This window comes from Lagopus muta, chromosome 1 (genome assembly GCF_023343835.1).
Source record: "Lagopus muta isolate bLagMut1 chromosome 1, bLagMut1 primary, whole genome shotgun sequence".
NCBI lineage: Eukaryota > Metazoa > Chordata > Aves > Galliformes > Phasianidae > Lagopus > Lagopus muta.
This window is the reverse complement of record NC_064433.1, coordinates 192,257,470-192,274,910: the sequence shown is the minus strand read 5'-3', so window position 1 is coordinate 192,274,910 and position 17,441 is coordinate 192,257,470. Positions and strand designations below refer to the sequence as shown.

Here is a 17,441-nt window from a genome sequence, read left to right as displayed (position 1 = left end):
CTCAAGTTCAAAAGCCTCCCATGTGTGTAACTGTAAAAGAAAGGAAGAGCTTCCTTTAAGGAACTGTGAGCTAAAATCCACGGTTATGTCTGCGGTTTTTTCCTTCAGTTGCCTCTTTAGAAACACAAGAGAAGCAGGACAAAGTGCATTTTTAAACTGTTGCCAGAAAGCAGTTATTTGCTCAATAGTTATTTGCTTACTAACCTGCTATTGAATCCCATTGTTTGTCCTGAGTACATTAAGATAAGAGGATGCAGCTATAAGGACATCCACAAATGACTCGTTGACCTACTGATGGCTGTGCAGCCTTAACACCTTCAAGAGCGTGCTGAAAAGGCATTAAAACAGAATTCCAGCAGTCCCTTGTGGCACCTCCTATGAAATTGCCATTAAATGCTTCTGCTTTTCTTTTGAGGCAGGTCTGAAATCGTGTGCGATCCTCTTGACCCAGAGCTGTCGTAAGATGAGCTGTGGAAAGTCAGTGTTTCACTGCAAAGCTTGGGTGTAAATCATCCTAGCAAGTGTGTGAATAGCAATACAAGCATTTTCTCATCCTTCCTTAAGTGCTGTAAGCTGTAGTTTTAAGCAGCAGTGCCTCTCAATAGTATTTAAACTTTCCTCTGCATGCTCCCTTGCTATTAAAGGCTTTGAATACCGCAGGAAGGTGGACCAGCTTTTCTGTGAGGAGTCCCAGTTTTATTGGAGTGCTTTGCATCAGATCACACCCAATCAGGTAAATGAGGCAGCGTGAAAGTTACCTGAAGTTGAATGAAGTGTGAGTTCTTGTCTCCTGTTTGACTTCCAGCAAGTCAAGTCACGTGGCTGATAGTATTAAAGCTGGTAGAGGTAAGTGAAAGCAGGCAGGTGGTGAAAATCCAGGGAAATAGACAGTTGCCATATCAAGTTGCTGTGATAATTACTAAAGCTCGTTAGTTAAGTGAAGTTTTTCAATAGACTTTGTTCAACTTGGCATCTCTGCCTTTTTACATTGACCAGCCACCACCTGAGTGCTGAGAGCTGCACAAGCATCCAGGGACCCAGGTTTTGCAAGCTGAGTTCTGTTGAGTTGGGAACAACTGGAATTGCTGCAGTGGCGTTTGTGTTGCTCACTGTAATCTTTGCCCCCTGCTTTAATGTTGAAATAGCTGGAGGGATTTTGCTTACATTCTTTCCGAGTCACTGTGGGTCATCAGGCAAGCCAGGAGACTGGGAAAGCTGTGTAGAACCAGGCTCTGTACCAGCTTGTGCAGAGCTCAGCTGCACAATCCAGAAAGGAAAGCTCACCACTCTCATAGCACAGAACTTCTCCCTGTCATCCAACCTCAATCTTCCCTCCTTCAACTTCAAACCATTTCCCCTTGTCCTGCTGTTTTCTACTCTTGTGAAGAGTTGGGCTCCCCTCCTGTTCATAGGCTCCCTTTAGGGTTGCAAAGTCAGCACACTGTCTTTCTCCTGTTAACATCATTCATACTTGAACGTATCTGCCATTTTTTCTGGGGTCATTCGGTTCCTGTAAGAGAACAACAAAGTGGCTGAGATGGAACAAAGAGTTCTGACTCTTTTTCTTGTTTTTGCTGCCCATTATGTGACCTTGGGCAAATACTTCAGAAATGTCAGGAATGCTTCAGGCTCCTCCAGGTAGGCACTGTTCTCTGGGTGGCTCAGGGAGAGCTTACTGCAAGAAGTAGCATTGATGGCTGCACCTTTGCCTTTCACAGTGTGTTTTAGATATGAGCAGGATTTCTTCTGAGGGGAAATGACTGGATCTCTTCCCTCAGTTTGTGCCCACTTGTTTTCAAGGTAGGTGGAAACACTGAAGTTTTCATGTCAGTCATTGTAGGGGTGTTACATGGCAATTGCTTTTACACACTTGGACTGGCAGTTAAATGATAACAGGCCTACCACGTGATTTCACTGCTTCATTCATCTTTGGAAGTGAAATGCTATCGAATGAAATGCGTATTTGGCTTATCTAAAGCTTATCCTGAGCTATCAGCTCATCAGCACAGCTGGCCTGTTCTAAGGTATGTGACTCATAAAGTTGACAAAGCATTTACCACATGTATCTTTCTTTTCCTTTTAGCACCTGTATTTTGTTCTTTAAACCAGGCTTTATGGAATGGCTGCTGTGATTGCAGAGCATCTCAGCTTTATGGGTTTCCCTTCTTGTGTTGAGGAGTTCCTGGTAGTGTTTATAAACACATAAATAACCAAACTTATCTCTAATGAGAAGCGACAGCTTTCTTTCCACTTCACCTGAGAGAAAAAGGAAACGAAACTCAGGCTTATTTGCAGCTGTTGTATTTGGGATGAAGTGTGATGGGTTACTTCTCTATAAGAAGTAGCTTTTGCACTTGGAAAGGGGGCTGGTGCCTGACCACAGCCTGCTTTTCCCTTTGCTTGTAGAGGTGCTGGGCTGTATGTTGCTCTGCCCATGTCTGGAGCTGGTGGTTTCACTTCAGCATTCAGCTGCTTGTCCCTGCACCAGCCACGCTGTGCACCGTGCTGAGAAACTGGGCTGGTGAAACTAAGCCAGCCAAACAGAGCAGCTGCAAGGCCTTCGTGCGGAGTTTCGGTGCCTGGTTGAATGGTCTGTTGGATTTGCTTCTGTAGCTGTTGGTCTGCTGGCTAAAACTTTAATTGTCTTTGGCTGGGTGAGGTTAACGAGCTCTGGATGCTGCTGCCGTAGAGCTCTGAGGCATCACAGAATGGCCTGGGTTGGAAGGGAGCTCAAGGATCACAAAGCTCCAACCCCCCACCAATGCAGGGCCACCAACCTCCCCATTTCATAGCAGCCCAGGCTGCCCAGGGCCCCATCCAACCTGGCCTTGAACACCTCCAGGGATGGACGGGGCATCACAGCCTCTCTGGGCAGCTGTTCCAGCACCTCACTACTCTCATAGCACAGAACTTCCCCCTGACATCCAACCTCAACCTTCCCTCCTTCAACTCCAAACCATTCCCCCTTGTCCTGCTGCCATCTCCCTTTTCACAGAGCTGACTCCCCTCCTGTCTGCAGGCTCCCTTTAGGTACTGCAGGCTGCACTGAGGTCACCCTGCAGGTTCTCTTCTCCATGCTGAACAGGGATGTACCACGTTATTCTGACTTCCACAGTGAAGATGTGATGGGCAAGTAGACGGTTTATTTTCAGTGTCTGAATCCCTCTCTCTTTATTATCTCATACTTAGGAGCATAAACAAGGAAGTTGTCTGTGTGATTGGAAGCCCGTTCCCTGCATGATGGGCTGACTGGGACAGAAGGGAGGAAGAGCAAAGGCCGAGCTCGAGATTGAAATTGTGTTCTCACAGCCCAAAACAGAACATTCCCCTTCCAACTGGTTTGTAAGCAGTGAGACCTGAGGTTTTTACAATGAATTCCAGACTTTGGGTGCAAACAAGTCACAAAACACAGAGATAAGAACTTGGCTGTGCTCCCTGGGATGCAAGTGCAGGTCACGATGCTCTGGAGCTTGTGAAACAGAAGAGGAAAAACTTGTTTGACTTTGCTTGAGGGTGAATTCATTGTAGCATATTACTTCAACCTGTCACACAATTAGCTTGTAATCCAAAAAGGAACTGGAGAAAGTTGCCCTTCTTGTCAAGAACTGCTCTCTGGTTTGGTTTCTTTGTTTTTTATTAAGTGGGAAGCGTGCTTGGTCGGTGGTTGACTTGTATGCTGCTGAAGCTGGGAGGTTGGCATCTTTCTTAAGGCACATCAGGGTAGCTGTGTTTCTCTGATCGAACTACCCAGGAAACTGCACAGCTTTAAGAGCAGGTTTAATGGATGACTTCCATGTAGGTTTGTAAGGAAACATTCTTTCTGTCATCATTCTCAATGCCAATTTCTGACCAAAAGGTCTGTGTACTCTTGCAATTAAGACTTATTTTACATTGTGTGCACAGCCCAGGGAAGTGGCCATCCTGTGACTTTTCTTGGCATCCCGTGGTCCCATCCTGTGGTTCATCCCATGATGAACCATTCTATGATCCTGTCCCGGGCTGCTCTTGAAGTCTGATAAATGAGCTTAGCAGAAATGAGGCTGAAGCTTATCCACCTGTGCTTTTGAGTCTGCCACGTGAATAGAAATTGAATATTCTTTCAGTGTTAGTTTTCCTTCCGTTGTAAGTGCATTCCTGTAGGATTAAGTGAGAACTTTAAAGCACGGTGTTGTTCCAAACCCAGTAATGACTCTTGTTCAAAACTTTTTAGGACTGACTGCATACAGGCAAGCTTTGGGTGGGCCAAAAAGGGTGGCAGCCACTCGCTGGCATTCCTAGGGAAGGGAGGCAAGGCAGTGGGAGAGTAGGTTTTATAATGGATGATTGATGAGAACATTATAGATGGGTGCTGAGTTCACTTGACTCTCTGTTATGCATGCGCTGGCTTGAAAGAGGAAGCAAAACCAAGCAGTAACTTCAGAAACAGAACTGCTTTGAGTAGTTAATGATAACCTAGGAAGGATAATTTTCCCTCAGTTTCTAGATGTGTATCTATGTTGTGTTCTGCTTTTTATTTAGGGGTGCTGCAGCAGTTCCCAGGGTTGCTGTGACTGCAGGGAGCCTCATTCAGCCCATGACGATGGCAGTAGTTTGTAGGAGCTCCTTGTCTTCTAATTCCTCTCAGGCGTGCTTCAGGCTTGGCCCTGTTTCCAATGTGATGATGCAGAACACTGGGTGATACGCTGCTCTTCTGTGCCAACACTGTTGTGTGTTCTGGGAAGTGATAGTTGGAGTGATTTAGATGTGTGGAGTGAAAGTGATGCACAGGACATGAGGAAGAGTAGCATGTCCTGTGCCTCACTTTTGCTTCAGCTGAGCCCATGCTGGCTGCTGCTCATCCAGGCACCTCATGATGACTTAACTGAATGCTTATTGTTAATGCCAGGTTTCTGCCAAAAAAAAGAAGTTTTTTTTTTTGTACAAATCATTAAAATGCATACATGATGATAAGAAAAGCTTCAGCTCAATCTGAAGTTCCTGGAACTATTCCTTATTTCCTTGTGTTTTGTAGCGCCGGCTTCGCCACCTTCGGAATATTGCTGCACGTAACATCATCAGTAAGAATGGTTATCGCCTCTTGGACACCTACTTCACTCTCCACCTGTGTGATAACACCAAGATATACAAAGGTAATCAGCCTTCGTGTCAGCTTTCTCACCAAGTATTCTTTTAGGACCCTGGCTTTGTATTCTTTTTTGCCTCATCAACCTGCTGCCACTACTCGCATCATTTCTATGAGCAGCAGAAGAGCACTCTTTACTTTCCTGAACTTCATAAAAGCCTTGGAGGAAGGAGGCAAGGAAGCAAAGCAGATGGGGTAGAACCTCTTAAATAAAACCTGATGTTGTTGCTCTCCTTTCTCTCAGCTTAAACTTTGAGTTTAAGGAGTTTAGAAACTTACAATTTCACAGGAAAGCTAAAGCTTCTGGACACCAGTTATTTTCCTGAGCATAACCCAGCACTTGATTCCACTTGATTCCACTTCCCAAAATACTCTTGTCAGCCAATGGCAAGAAACATCCATTCATCTGTTCTGCTTTCAACACTTGTGAACGTTAGAACTCGTTCCCAGTGCTTTGCTTCCCATTGCAATCAATAGTTCCTCCTTATGGAGAGATGATTTTTATCTTCTCTTTGGGTCTGTCAACAGCTGGAGCTTTGGAAGTGAGTTCTGTTACACCCAGGCTTTAATTTGAGGTCTCTGTCTGAAGGTTGTATAACGTGAGCCTGCTGCACGGGCTTCTGTGATGGTTGTTTGAACCTGGCATGGAATGTTCTGGGTTGTCAAAGATTTTTTTCCCTTTCATTTTAGTCAACTGAGAGGTTTTCTATGAAGTCTGTGCTTCAGCCTCTGGTTCTGTCTGCTTAAAGACTCTTCTTTTGGCTGGAAGAGCCAAGGGCTGTGTGTCCAACGAAGGCCAGGGTTCTTGGTACCTCTGAGGCTCTCTTCTAAGCATCTGGAACAGCTCTCCCTTGCTCTTCAGGAATGTAGTGCAATCACTTGATCCCTTCTGCCCTCCTCCAGGAATAAATAACAAACCAGTCCAATGGGAAGTGGCAACCAAATCCTGTAAATTACTGGCCCACGTTCTTTTCCCACAAAGGCATGGGAGCATCTTGGTTACAATGATGAAACATTAGTAATGACTCCTAATAATTCAGTGAGTTCACTTGCTTAAAAGAGTTGGCTGCACTTCGAAGTCTTTCTTAGCAGTGTGTTCCCAACAGGTTACACCCATTAGCATTTCTATTTCAAGAGTGTTACTTGTTTTGGCTTTTTGTTTCAAATGTGAAGATTTCTGTTGGTGTTTAAGCTAATCTAAAAGGTGTCTTTCACTCATTTTTCTTTAGAATTTTATAAGAGTGAAGTGATCAAGAATTCTCTGGTAAGTCATTTTCATATAAAAGAAACTCGTTTCTTTTGAAATAATGTATTTGCCACAGCATATAAATTCCTCAGCTGCACACTGTGACTCTTTAAACATGTATTAAGACTCTTAATTCCTTTTAGGAGCATCGTGTTCTCCTCCTCCTCAGGTTCTGTTCACAAAAGTTGGAACAGTGAGTTCAGAACAGTAGATCTGCAGGTTTGTTTTCATGGCTGAGGAACAAAGATGAGTTGGTACCTCTGCACATGGGACTAAACCCTCCCAGGGCCACTTTGATGTGAGAACTCTTTGGTGTCCAGGTTAAGCTTTACAACAGATAGCTATTTCAAATGCTGAGGACACCAAACTGGCAAAGTTTATTTGTTAATCTTAACATCATAATATGATGTTAATCATATTTTTATTGGTCTCAGACACTTCTTTCGTTGTCACAAAGCTGTGTGTGTCATAACTAAGATCTGTTTACAGCTCAGCTCTTCCAAGGGTTGCCATCAGCATCAGTTGAGGAGGAGGATGTGAACAAACCTGTAAATAAATTATGCCAACTTAATTACTGGGGAATAGGTCAGAGCTGCAGTTCAGCTTCTGCAATGAAAGCTATAGTTGGGTTTTCAGAAGCTAAATTATGTGGAAAACAACACTGAAAACAACACTGCATCCACTTTACGAGTGCTTGATTTGGCTGAACTCAGTTATTGAAGTAATTGTTCAGAGCCTTTAATAGCTTGGTAAAAGCTGAAAGGCTGCTGTTCATGATGAAATGCTTTTGTGTTAAAATCCTTGTTTGCATGAAGGGCTACATTCAAGTATCATGCTTAGAGGTCAGGACTGTCAGCTTCAGTACCTCTCATCTCCCTTTGAATGCCAACAGAATCCAACCTGGAGGAGTTTGGACTTTGGAATAATGCCTGATCGTCTCGATACGTCTGTCTCGTGCTTCGTTGTGAGGATCTGGGGTGGCAAGAAGGAGCACTTCCAGCTTCTGATCGAATGGAAGGTCAATCTGGATGGATTGAAGTACTTGGGACAGCAGGTATTGCAAAAACAGTTTTTCTTCTACTTCTGGTTTAAAGAATTGGAACAGCTAGGTGAGGAAACAGAGGTTATTAATGCGTGGTGAGTTGGTCTTGGTAGCAGCCAACAGCTCTCACTGAGCTCCCCTCACTCAGTGGTAGATTGGGAATGGTCAGGAGAGCAAGAGTGAGGAGAAACTTATGGGTGGGTTGGGATGAAGACAATTTAATAAATGAGAGCAAAAAAAGAAGAGAGGAAGGAGGATGAAAAACAATGCAGGATGCAGAAGCAGTCACTCAGCACCTCCCACCAGAGATCTGATGCCCAGCCAGTCCTTCAACAACAGCTGCCTTGGACACAATAACTTGTTTGTGTTTCTGAGTGTGGTGTTGCACCAAAAGAAGCTCTGGCCACTCGAATCAGAACCCTAGAACCCTAGAACCCTAGAACCCTAGAACCCTAGAACCCTAGAACCCTAGAACCCTAGAACCCTAGAACCCTAGAACCCTAGAACCCTAGAACCCTAGAACCCTAGAACCCTAGAACCCTAGAACCCTAGAACCCTAGAACCCTAGAACCCTAGAACCCTAGAACCCTAGAACCCTAGAACCCTAGAACCCTAGAACCCTAGAACCCTAGAACCCTAGAACCCTCATCCAGTCCAACCATCTCATCACCATTGCCACTACAAGCACTAAACCACATCTCACAGCTCCTCATCCAGGTGCCTCCTGAACGCTGCCTGGGACAGCGACTCCCCCACCTCCCTGTGCAGCCATTGCAGTGCCTGACCAAGATCTCAGAGAAGTTCTTCCTCATGTCCAACCTAAACCTCCGCTGGTACAACTTGCAGCCGTTTCCCTGTGTGCTGCTCATTGTCTGGGAGAAGAGGCCAAACCCATCTTCCCCACAGCCTCCCTCCATGCAGTTGCAGAGTGCAGTCAGGTCTCCCCTGAGCTCCTCTGCTCACCCTCAACGATCCCAGCTCCCTCAGCTCCTCAGCAGCCCTGTGCTCCACACCCCTCACCATTTCGCTGCCCTTCTCTGCACGCTGCAGGGCCTCAACATCTTTCCTGCAGTGAGGAGCCCAAAACTGAACCCAGCCCTCGAGGTGCGGCCTCAGCAGAGCTGAGTGCAGGGGATGCTCACCTCCCTGCTCTGCTGGCCATTCCTAATGCAGGCCAGGCTGCCGCTGGCCCTCTTGGCCACCTGGGCACACTGCTGGCTCCTGTTCAGCCCAGCACCAACCAACACCCCCAGGTCCTTCTCTTCTCCACATTCATCCAACCACTCATCCCCAAGCCTATAATGCTGCATGGGGTTGTTGTGCCCAAAGTGCAGAACTCAACACTTGGCCTTGTTGAACCTCCTCCCATTCACCTCAGCCCAGCGGTCCAGCCTGTCTAAATCCCTCTGAAGGGCCTCCCTGCCCTCAGGCAGATCCACACCACCTCCCACCTTCCAAGGGACGTGGCTGAACGTACTCAGCGACAGTTGTGAAGGATGTGATATAAATGCTTTTTCTGTGGTTAAATTCAGTTGGCTGTCAGGTTTCTTCTTCTGAATTTACAGAGGCTGAAAAACTGTGTTTCATCATCAAGGTTTATGCTCAGCTGCAGTGCAGAGCCATAGGAAGTTGGCCTTAAAATCATTTGTTTTCTTTTCTTACAGATACATGCAAGAAACCCAAATGAGATTATTTTTGGTCTCAATGATGGTTATTATGGAGCTTCGTATGAGCAGAAGGTGAGGATATCATTTATTTGTTCAGCTTGTCAGTACTGGCGATGAGCTGAAATTCAATTTCTAGACTGAAATTTTCATGCTTGGATGCTCGAAACATTAAAATATCTTGGTTTTGAGAAGGAATATTTTCTTGACACGATGCATTGGAACTGCTGCTTCTGTTGCTTGTACATTTGAGCTGTTCATGCAAGACTTAGAGCTTACCAAAGACCTAAGGAGTCCTGGTTACTGAAAATAAGCTTTGATGCTCTGTCCCTCGAGGCAGGCATTTCATTCAAATTTAAAGCATCTTGAAAGTGATGAGACCAATTTTGGTCTCTTTTTTTTTTTTTTTTAAAAAAAAAAAAAAAAAAGCATTTTTCTCTTTATTTTTGTTGTCTTTCCTTGTAGTTTATTCTTGCTGCAAGAGCTAAAGCTTTTGTTGCCCTGCTCTGGTTTCTTCTGGTCAGCTCCTCAACCAAACTATGCTGTATAATACACACCTCCTGTATGCAACTCACTTGTCTGCAGTTCAAGCCAAACTAATTGGCACTGACTCTTCCTGTAGCATTGAGAAGCTGTGTGTACCTGAGGAATATTTCTATTCTTAACAGTTAATCCCTAGCTTTAATGCTGGATATTCTGAATATGAAGCAGCCTCACTTTGGTGGGTGTACTAGCTATTATTACCAAGCACTACCTAAAACCTTTAGGAAGGGATGCTTTCTGTCAGGAGCCTGTCCCTGTTCCTGTAGAATCTGCATGTGATACCTTTCCCCTTTGGCAACAGCAGTGTTCTCTGATTTCTGAGGGTGCTTCTTCATTTTTATCTTCTTGTTCACTTACACCAGAGCTTACAAAGCCTTCTGACTGCAGATGTGTCCAGATGCCATTCTGCAGGTCTGCTGCAAACCTCTTGCAGCACTCAGTGCTGGCAGTGTCCTCTTAGTACACATCTCCTTAGGAATCATGATAATAGTGTTCTCCTAACTCAGTTTCTCCCATTTTGCTTCAAAGAATCCCTATTTATTTAACGATCCTTTGAGCTGCTGTTGAAACAGCCAGGCTAGATCTATAAATTCTTACAATAATATGCATTTTATTAAAGGGGAGAATAAATATTTATGATTCTGAATGTCCTTTTCATTAAAGAAGTCTGCTGAGCCAAAGGAAGGGAACTGTTGGAATGAAACATTCTGGAGACTTCTTATCCAACTCTGTTTCAAAACATGTTATAGATTTACAGCTGATCCATGAGATGCATGCTCCCATCTCCTATCTTGCCAACTCCTCTGTGACAAAAGAGGGGGGAGCCTGGAAGCTACTGCTGCAGAGCAATCTGAAGTAGGGCAGGAACATTAAGTGCTGCCACGATTGTTTCTCTTGATTAAAGCTGGCAGCTTGCTGATCAAATTGATAGACACTAACAGTAAGAACAGTGTGCCCATGTGAGCTCAATGGACAGCTTTGAACTCAAAGCACTGGAAATTTACATCTTTGCTACGTGATGCACATCAGCTGTTGTTTTAGAACCTTCCAGCCCGCTTTCCTGCAAGGTAACCTTCAAAATACATCTTTGTGCTCAGAATTCTTGCTCTGTATGAATCTTCTGTGCTGTAAATCGGGGGAACAGAAAGCTGTAGCACTGCATTGGTAGAGAAATGTGAGGCTTACAGCTCAGTGTCAGAGCAGATGTGCTCTGCAGGCTGCTTTGTCCCTGCTCACGTCTGATTCTCCACAGAGTTGTACTTCCAACTTCTGCTGCTGTTGGAGGCTTTGGTTGGTTGTTTTGGTAGCATTGTAGTGACTTTCTTAAAACCATCTTTCTCCTCTGCCTTCCTGGCTTTCAGACTTTTTTCCAACCCTTGGATTCTTGTTGCTAACTGACCCTTAACACTTTCCCTTTGTTCTTGCAGTCATAGCTTTTCAACAAGTGCATTTAGGGAAGCGGGGATGGCTTTCACTCAATGACCAACTTGCTGTTGATTCCTTAAAGAAATAATAGGAGAGCTAGGAACTCAAAGCTCTGGGTAACTCAAAGCATTTAGCAGTGCTGAGGGATAAGATGGACAGAAGACTGAGTTATTTTCTTCAGGCTTTACTGAGCTGCTGCTCTCTTTCCAACAATCAAGCAGTAAGACTTTCTCTCTTTAGAGTACATAGTCTACATCAGCAAGGTACAAACCCTGCATCTACCTTTTTTTTTCCCCCTAATGCAGCTGGATCTCAGCCATGTTACAGAAATAAAGCCTTTGTGTGCTTGTTGTAAGTACATGTGCCTGTATCTGTAATATGTGCTGCAGCAGAGAAGCAGACAACTCTGCTTCTGAAGAGCAAGCCTATTCAGTAACTAAGCTTGAAACCTTTCCTTTGCCCAGAGATGCGGTGGGTGCCCCAAACCTGGAGACATTTGGAGGCTCTGAGCACCTGATGGAGCTGTGTGTGTCCCTGTTCATTGCAGGGGAATTGGACCAGATGGCCTTCATAGGTCCCCTCCAGCTCTAAGGATTCTGACTGTTCTGTGTCCTGCAAATTACCTCAGAGTAGAGCAGGTTGTGTAGAGCACTCTGTCTGTTTTATTGGGCATTTCTTTTCAATCTTTTTGTCTTATGGGGGGGAAAAGACAAGGCTACAACGTGCTACTGAGCTGAGCTCTTCTCATCCTGCAGCCAGGTGATCCCAGGCTGCTTCACTTGTTCTCTGGAGAGCTGTGTGCCTTGCTTTTGGAAGGCACTGTTTCTTGAAACAAGATCAACTTTGTGGTTGAAAAACACTTCCAGTTTTCCACCTAGTTGATTCAGGGTTTAAGCCAATTTCAACATGTGGTATCAAAAGTCTTGAGAATGGGAATGAGGAGCAGAGGTGGCTGCTGATAGGGTGCCTCTGTTGCAGTGTGGTGCTTAATGTAACACGCAGGTCTTCAGATTATTTAGGTGGAGCCTTGCATCTGGCAGAAAGGGATGGCTGCTGCGTGGCCTGTGGCTCTTGCAGCTCTGTAGGTGTTGAAACTCAACTGCATTTGAACACCTTCCATATGAGAACAGCCTGTTGAGGCAGGTAAAGAATATATGAACAGGGCTTCTTGCAGTTGCATCACCTTCTATTTTAGCATACTTTCTCTACTGAAATGAATATTCATGACTTTTTTTTCCCTGCGGTCTTTCAAGTTTCTGGCGGTGCTGCTGGATTGTTGGACCTGATTACAGCTTGCTTTGTCCCGTGAAGAAACAGCTCAGAGACATTGTGCCATTTCACAGCACTTGTGTGGCTGCACCTGATAGGGAGAAGTTTGCTATCACACCTTTCCAGAGTGAAGAACTGCCTGTTGGACTGTGTTGTTCTGGCTTTGTTGCTCTGTTAAGAATGACACAGAGTTACTGTAACTTCCAGAAAGCGTTCTGTATCTGAAAAACTTCAGATTTGATCTTTTAAGCATCTTTTAAGTGAAAGGAGGGCTTCATCAGTCAAAAAAGATACACTGTGTCTAGAAAACTATGTTAATGACACTGTGTTAATGACCTATATCATTGTATAGTTAAGTATAGTTGCAGCCCAGGCTTGAGCTGCCACTGTTGCCTTCTTGAATGTGTTCTACCAACAGAATGTAAGCTTGTATGAAGGTGCATTTAAAACATTAAATTTGGGATTATCTGATGTGCATTGACAAGCTTGTAGTCCAGATGGAAGCATTTTTGATGTCTGACTGTTCTTTCTTTGCCTTAAGGATCACTCAGGTACCCTGAAGAACAGCCTTCTCCAGGTGGATCAGAACTGCGTTCGTAACTCTTACGATGTCTTCTCTTTGCTTAGGTAAGGATGTTGAAAATACTCTATCAAGCCATTTTAGCTTTTTCAAAGCATATAGAAAGAGCTTTTCCAAGTATGGAATCCATCTTCTAGGCTTAGATGTGTTAGGGGTTATCTGGGCAGGGTGGATGTACTGCTGGTGGCGAGGAGATGAGCCTTGATGCATCTTTCTTGCTGTCCTTGCTGCTAATGATGAACACTTGAGCACAGTGATGTTGAACTGCCTGCAGAGCTTGCCTGTGGACTGCCTTGTAAGCACTGAAATCATGAAGCTTCTCTGGTAGGGAGTTTCTATGGAAAGCCCTTCGTTTTCCTCAACAAAATGAAAACTGTTCTAAAGGGATTTAAAGAATGGCATCGAAGCACCTTGCTAAAACTTTCTTGGTTAGCATGGATGCCACAGTTGGGACAAAATAGCTGCACAGCTGCTTTGTTTCTGTTGAACTACCCAACTGTACCTGTGTTTTTGCATAATACTCCCATGTAATCCAGAAGATAGCTGCTCGAGATGCAGTTGTTCTGGTGTGCAGTATAGAACCAGTGCTATACCTGCCCACTTTTGGTTGGTGACTCTCTGCTGGTGGAAAAACATGGGATGTGGGTATGAATGTTGCCAAAACAGCCTTGTTCAGACCTGTTTTAATGCAGCAGTTCAAGAATATCAGCTGTGGGGAGGTATAACAGAGGGTTTGTAAACTCTGCAGTTGGATTTGAGGAGTAAGCTGCGTTTAAAAGGTGTCTTACAAGGCAGCTTGTGAGCTCTGGTTCTGCAGCAATAACAGCAGGCAAACGAGATCCTTTAGAAGCAAATGCTGAGCGTGCTGTCGGAGGCGATGGGGGAAACATTTGGCTTCGTGCTGTGGAAGTTGTCGTTTGGTAGCGTTGGCAGTAGGTGTCACTGTTGTCTGCGGGAAGGGGTGGCCTTAAACCTGAAGGGAAGGTAGGAACGGTTAACTCTGGGTTGTCGTTATTTTTACGAGCTCTCTTAAATCTGGTGTGCTGCTGCTTGACTCTCTGAAACACTGCAACTAAAGGCTGCCTACCAGACTTGTGCCTTCTGTACAAAACAACCAGAGGGGTTGTTGGGAAGCTCTGGTTATGTTCAGGCATATGGGAAGAAAACTCTTATACTAATTGATGTTAAACCTTGTTTAAACAGAAGAAAACGTGTCCTGGTCATGCATTTCTTTTTTTCTTCCCTTATTTGCTTGTGAGTCACAATGCAGAAGAAGAAACAGTTGGTTTTGGACTTGATGGACAGCAGCCCTGCTGCTAATATGTATCAGTGGGTTCTGCATGCTTCATCAGGCAGTACTGCGTTGCCTCATTGCAGAAGTTGACGTTCACAACTGCTGGCCTTTCTACCTGCTTCCCTCCTAGTGGGAAAATTCCTTGGGAACTGAGGCAAAGTTCTGTGCAGACCCAGATCCTCCCTGTTACCTCGTGCATGAAGTCAGGTTTTCTTACAGATCTGCTTTCTCTATTGCTGCTTCCCCGTGACACCTCACTCAAAAGGCTGATGGTAGCATTTATTCCTTGCTGATCACCTCCAGTCTCTGTTTGACAGCTGTGCTATTTCTCCTACTGGAAAGTCTGGTTTGCCACCTCTTCCAGGAGTCCAGGCCTGAACAACCAGCCTATAAACTCTTTCCAAAGATGTTTTTTGTGAGCACGTTCCTCCTAGAAGCAGAAGAGAGGTGCAGGGCACAAGCTGAGCTGTGGTTCATCTGACAGGACGTATATGTTGGGAGGAAATGAATTGCTGCCTGCCTGCTTCTGTCCATTGACCATAAAGAGAATAGGGAAGTGTCTGCTATAAAGGTTTGCATCTGCTCACGTAAATCCCACATTTTGAAGACTTTTCTTCATTAGATGGTGTATTTGTAGTAAAACCTCACAGCTTGCACATGTGGCTCAATGTCTTTTTATTTTTTTTTTGTCAGATTGTGAATATGGGAAACAGATTGTAATGACTTTTAATTTCTCAAAGAAAGAAGCAGGTCCTGATGATGCTGCAGTCTGGAGTTATTCTGATGGTACAACACCAACAGGTTTGCAGCATGGAGATTGAGACCATCTCCCAGTTCAGTCCTTCCTCTTGAAAGCTGCAAAATGAGAAGAACTTCAGCTGTCAGAACTGCTTTTTCTGGGGGGGAAGAAATGGTTCTTATTTTTAGCTTTCAGATGAAATGAATAGCTAAAGCTTACAAAGCTGGTGAATGGGCCTTAATGAAAAACACGTGCTTGGCTCCAATTATGTTCATTTAAAAAGAAAGGCAATTAGTAACACCAGAGTGTGAACAGTAGAAAAACTGGAGCGTTAGATTCAAAGGGTGCCTGTGTGCTCAGATGCTTAATTGCATGGATTTACGAGTTAATTAAGCAGGAGGAAAAGATAGATAGCTTAGCTGTACACAAGGAAGTGCTCAGCACCTCTGTAGCTCCTGAACCTTCATGCTGTGGTGCGTGGACAAGATCCTGAGGCAGCCATGGTGCAGCTAATAAGCTGTTCACACCACATGCAAGTGGCAAATGTTCTTGCAGTCATTTCTTTATGAAGAAGAGAGGCTGAAATGCTGAAGGGTTTTTCTCCCCCTTGGCCACGTCGTCATATTTCCTGACAGATTCACTTCAAGGCTTTCTGAGTGTTCTGTAGCTGGTTGTGACAGGCTCTATGCTAACATGGTTCACCTCTCAGAGCTCACTCAGCACGGGCCACCTCTACCTGAGGTCATATTGTGGCTGTGTCCCTCTAAGTGAGCTCTCAATGTGTGCAGTACTGACTGGAATAGATTCAGATTTACTCTTCACTCAGGTTTTTTTCTCCTTTAAACTTTGGAGGACAGAGTTTTTCACGTTAAGAGGTACTGGGAAGATGGGATGTGCTGACAACTGCTACAGAAAGGACTTAGCCCTGTAGATTAAAATCTCTCCTTCAGTTCCTAAATACAAAAAAGCAATGTCTTGGGTCCTGTTCTTGCAGCCTGGTTTGGTGGTTGGCAGCTCCGCATGTAGCAAGGGATCATTGTGTCCTTTTCAATCCCAATCTGGAGAACTAGAGCAATTCCAGGGAGCACATGAGCTTTCATTAAACAAAGCATCTTCTCCCAGTTCTGCTGGTAAGAGAATAAATTTGGCTGCAGTGTCCTGAGCAGCTGAACTTGGTTTTTCAAAGCAGCTCAAAACACCAGGTGAGCAGCTCTTTTTCATGTTCCAATAACAGCTCAGCTTCACTGAGCTTAAATGGCCAAAGGTGGGCAGTGACAAGACACTGCTTGGAGGGGGAACAAAGCTCAGCTTTTCAACTATTACTTCCTTACTAGAGGCAGGGAAATGTGTGAGCCTCTTCTCTTTTGGACTGAATCAAATGAGCAGCTGTGCAGTATTGAACCTGGTCACGTTGATCATGCAACCATAGGCTGGCCTGGGTTGCAAAGGAGCACAAAGCTCATCCACTTCCAACCTGTTCCTGCTGTGTGCAGGTCACCAACCAGCAGCCCAGGCTGCCCAGAGCCACATCCAGCCTGGCCTTGAATGCCTGCAGGTTTGGAGCATCCACAGCCTCCTTGGGCAGCCTGTTCCAGTGCCTCACTACTTTTTGTTCAGCTCTACCTCGCTTGGGAAAGCAGCTTTTTAACAAATAGATCAACTGGTGATTAATTCCTTCTGTCTTTAGCAGGGGTTTTAACTAACTAATCCTGGAGTTAATCCCTGAGATGAGGAACAAAGAGACCAAGCATGCAGTCAGTGGAAGCAGTTCGGCATCCATGGAATTACATGAGCCAAACGGGGTAACTGACTTTGGGCACCTGTCCCTTTAGGATATTGGTAGGTGTGTGGTAGGAAATGAAGGGACAGGGGAAGGATTTTTGCATTTTAAAGTATGCCCTGAGAATTATGCTGTCTGTTTCTAGCTTTTCTTTTCCCCCCTTCTCTCTTCTTAGAGAAGGATCTCAATTCATAGCTGTGACCAAAGCCTTTTTAAATGTTTTTCTGCAGTGGCCAGACTTGATGTTTCTAACTAGGGAAGATTTCCACCTGGAAGACTTGGCTCTCTGCACTGTGTAGGCAGCCAAGGCAAGGCAGGCATCCTCTTGGCTTTGGACATGAGCACCCAGGTGGCTTAAAGCCAGCATAAATAAATATGAACTGTAATCAGACCTCTGGAGTGCCTCTGTAGACTGCAGTGAGCAGCGCTGAAATGGATGAGCCTGTCAGGTGTGATCCCCTTTCACCTTAAAACTCATGTGGCTCAGAGTTGTGGGGTAGCATCTTCCTGGGATGGGAAGCAGTGATGGAGGTGGAAATGGAAATGGAGATCTGTGCTTTTTGAGAGGCTTGTTAAGGATTTCCATCTGTAGCATCACAGTTTGAGGCAAAGCACTTCCCAGGGGTTTCACTCGTGTGGTGCTAAGCTATCTGACACTGTGACTAATCAGTCATCAGAAGAGTCCATTTCCAAGCCTGGATTTTGCCAAAATCTGTGGAAGAGAGCAGCGTGGTTCA

The 17,441-nt window shown here is 44.9% G+C and overlaps 1 protein-coding gene across 9 annotated transcripts in view; it reads left to right on the top strand.

The window, feature by feature from the left end:
• The window catches only part of UVRAG (UV radiation resistance associated), an 89,802-nt gene that overhangs the window by 8,399 nt on the left and 63,962 nt on the right, over window positions 1-17,441 (top strand). For all 9 annotated transcript variants that reach the window (XR_007378217.1, XR_007378224.1, XR_007378218.1 and 6 more), the window contains exons 2-6: window positions 5,012-5,129; window positions 6,352-6,386; window positions 7,261-7,422; window positions 9,075-9,149; window positions 12,853-12,938. Coding sequence is in view for 6 of the 9 variants with exons in the window: in XM_048951533.1 (XP_048807490.1) it covers window positions 5,012-5,129; window positions 6,352-6,386; window positions 7,261-7,422; window positions 9,075-9,149; window positions 12,853-12,938 (476 nt within the window). In the remaining 3 variants the exon portion in view is untranslated. The remainder of the gene's footprint in view (window positions 1-5,011; window positions 5,130-6,351; window positions 6,387-7,260; window positions 7,423-9,074; window positions 9,150-12,852; window positions 12,939-17,441) is intronic.